Source organism: Chiloscyllium plagiosum, chromosome 18, assembly GCF_004010195.1.
Source record: "Chiloscyllium plagiosum isolate BGI_BamShark_2017 chromosome 18, ASM401019v2, whole genome shotgun sequence".
Classification (NCBI taxonomy): domain Eukaryota; kingdom Metazoa; phylum Chordata; class Chondrichthyes; order Orectolobiformes; family Hemiscylliidae; genus Chiloscyllium; species Chiloscyllium plagiosum.
Window position 1 is genome coordinate 8385096 of NC_057727.1, and position 2845 is coordinate 8387940.

At 40.0% G+C, this 2845-nt stretch overlaps 1 protein-coding gene across 2 annotated transcripts in view; it reads right to left on the minus strand.

The window, feature by feature from the left end:
- The window catches only part of prkar2aa (protein kinase, cAMP-dependent, regulatory, type II, alpha A), a 319318-nt gene that overhangs the window by 279921 nt on the left and 36552 nt on the right, over window positions 1-2845 (minus strand). For both annotated transcript variants that reach the window (XM_043707640.1, XM_043707639.1), the window contains exon 6: window positions 1320-1392. In XM_043707640.1, the coding sequence (XP_043563575.1) occupies window positions 1320-1392 (73 nt within the window). The remainder of the gene's footprint in view (window positions 1-1319; window positions 1393-2845) is intronic.

Below are 2845 nucleotides of genomic sequence, written 5' to 3' on the forward strand. Positions count from 1 at the left end.
GGGGGAATGGGGGTGGAGTCATGAGCAGGGGTAGTGTTCCTCTTGGGGCTCTGGGGTGGGGGGGGGGAGAACGACTTCAACTTGAGTGCCATTTTGGTCCCCTGACATTGGTAAAGTTAAAGTTACCTTGGAGAGAGTCAAGGAAAGCTTCATAACAATGCTTTGAGAGGTGAGGATGGTCTTGTGCAGATAAACAGAGGAGATAGAACAACATTTTCTGAAATTCAGAAGAACACTTGCACAGAGGTATATAACATTTTAAAAGCCTTGATCAGATAAATGGGGAGAATATTTCCCTTAGCTAGGGAATCCAGAACCAGGAATCAGACTCTGAATAAAGGACTGGTCAATTAGCACTGAGTTGACAAGAAACTCCTTTACTAAGAGCACTGTGGCCTTTTGGAATTTTCTTCACCAAGGACGTGAGGTGACTCAGTCCAGGTAGAGGATGATAGGTTTTTAAATGCTGAGGGAATTAAGGCAAAAATGAATAGTGAAGAATGATGGAGTTGAAGTAGAACAGCCATTTCACACAGGGAGATGCTGGTGTAGTGATAATGTCAGCAGTTTAGCAATCCAGATGCACAGGCACAGCACAGCAACTGACAGCATTTAAATTCCAGCAAAGGAATCTGGAATATAAAGCCAGACTCAGTAATGGTGATCGTGAAATCATCATCAATTACCAGAAAAATCCCATCTGGGTCATCAGCATCCTTCAGTACCACTGGACTGGTGGAGATGTGACTCCAAACCGACTGTAATATGGTTGAATGTTAACTGACCTTAAGTGGCCAAGAAAGTCACACAGTTCAAGGGCAAACAGGAATGGCAGCAAGTGCTAACTATGACGGTGATACCCACATCCCACAACACATTTACAAAAAATTAAGCTGACTGAATAGCTTGAAGCAGCCACTTCTGCTCCTATTGCGTATGCTTCAAGACTTCAGGATATCTAAAATGTCATACAACCAAAGGGCTACTTTCTGAAGTGTACTCATCATTCTAACATTGGAAAAGGACAAATGAGACAATACAATAATTGCAGGATACTCTAAACTCCACTGCAATAGACCTGCAGAGATCAGTCACTCCTCATTTGGAGGTGGTTTGGAAATGGACAGGTATTACGATGATTAACGTGCCTCTTCTTTGTCTGTTCTTCAGGAACATTAAGAACATGAATTTTACACATCTGTCTCCACACAAGGACGGACGGAAAGTGAGAATATTCCAAATTGCTTTCCTCAAAGGTAGGACTGTTACACACAATTCAATCTGGTTTTCAATGGACACAATATTATGGAAATACAGACCTCCGTCCCTCTGGAGTAAGTGTATGTTTCAGCCATTCATAGGTCATGAAGTACATTCCACTGGCTGGGACATCTAATTAAACAGAAAAAAAATTATACAGCTCAAGCAGGAAGACAAAGGTTCACCATATTTCAACAATCCTTCATGTTTTTATCTAGCAATTTCCATCTTGTACATCAATATCTGAATTGATAATGTAATCATTCCTTCCAAAAGTCTTCCTTTATACCTTGCTAAGAGCTAAACATTCCTGCTGTACACCAAGTTTTTCCTTCTTATCTCTTTAGAGTGTTGAAATAAAGATTAGCAGAAGGCTCAGGCTCAGACAGCAATGACCTTAGTCATATTGATAAAGAGAAAAAGATAAGATAATGAAAAGCAGAGAGAGTAGGTGAAGGACTCAGACCACTCTAAAATGATTTATTCTTGTTTTTCAAACTGTAAAACTCTTTGGTACCCTTCCTGGATTTATACAGATTAACTGAAATGCTCCAAGCCAAGGACCACTTTGAAAAGCAGGGTGCCGCTCCCTTCAAACTCAAGTACATCTGTCAGTGTACTGCTCCCCAGAGGAAGAAAGGGCACCATCACTGACACAGCACTAAGTTTCTGTTCACCTTTTGGACTTTAGGCGATGGTTAAAACTATAAATTACAGAACAAGTTCATTGAAAAAAATTACAGTGGACACAAAAATAGATGAGAAAGTGAGGACTGCAGATGCTGGAGATCAAAGTTGAAACTCACAAAGGTAAAGCGAGAAAACTTGTCAAGTTGCATTTGTGGAGAGAACCAGTTAATCTGTTCCTTTGTTCTTAATGTCCCTTTCCACTGGCTAAAAATGTTGGTATTTTATTTGCCATTCTGATGAAAAGTCATTGAACTGAAACATTCATTGTTTCTCTTCGTACATACTACCCCATTTATTGAGTAATCCCAGCTTTTCATGTTTTCACTAAAGCAGATCAAACCTTTCGCTACACTCTGGTGCAATTTTCCCCTAAATCTTTAAGAATGATGCAACTTAAATGCAAGCTTTCATTTGTTCTCTGGGTCACATTTACTTGGCCTCAGAAGAACTGCTAGATTGGGAGCACAGCTCTCAAATTCTGCTTCTGATACTCCTCAGACTTTCAGACGAGGCAGGAAACCAAAGGATCTAGCAACCACATCATACAACTATCACTCAACGAGATTACAAAGGCAATAAAATCTGCACTTCTCAGAACACACCTCCAAGATAACAATCAAGTGACCAGCTTAAATAATAATTATTTAAGTAGCCAACAGGAAAAATGAACAGAAGAACATTTCAAGATCTTCTAGCTCAACCAGGAGCAGCAAGTGTTAAAATCATTCTTTGCCAGACATAAAATCTCATTAAACTCTTCACAGTCATGAACAAAATGGTAGTTAATGGCTTCCTGAATCAATATGGATCGTTTATCCTGCAGCCTCTCGGTGCTGTTGAATAATCACTGACTTATAGAACATAGAACAATACAGCACAGAACAGGCCCTTCGGC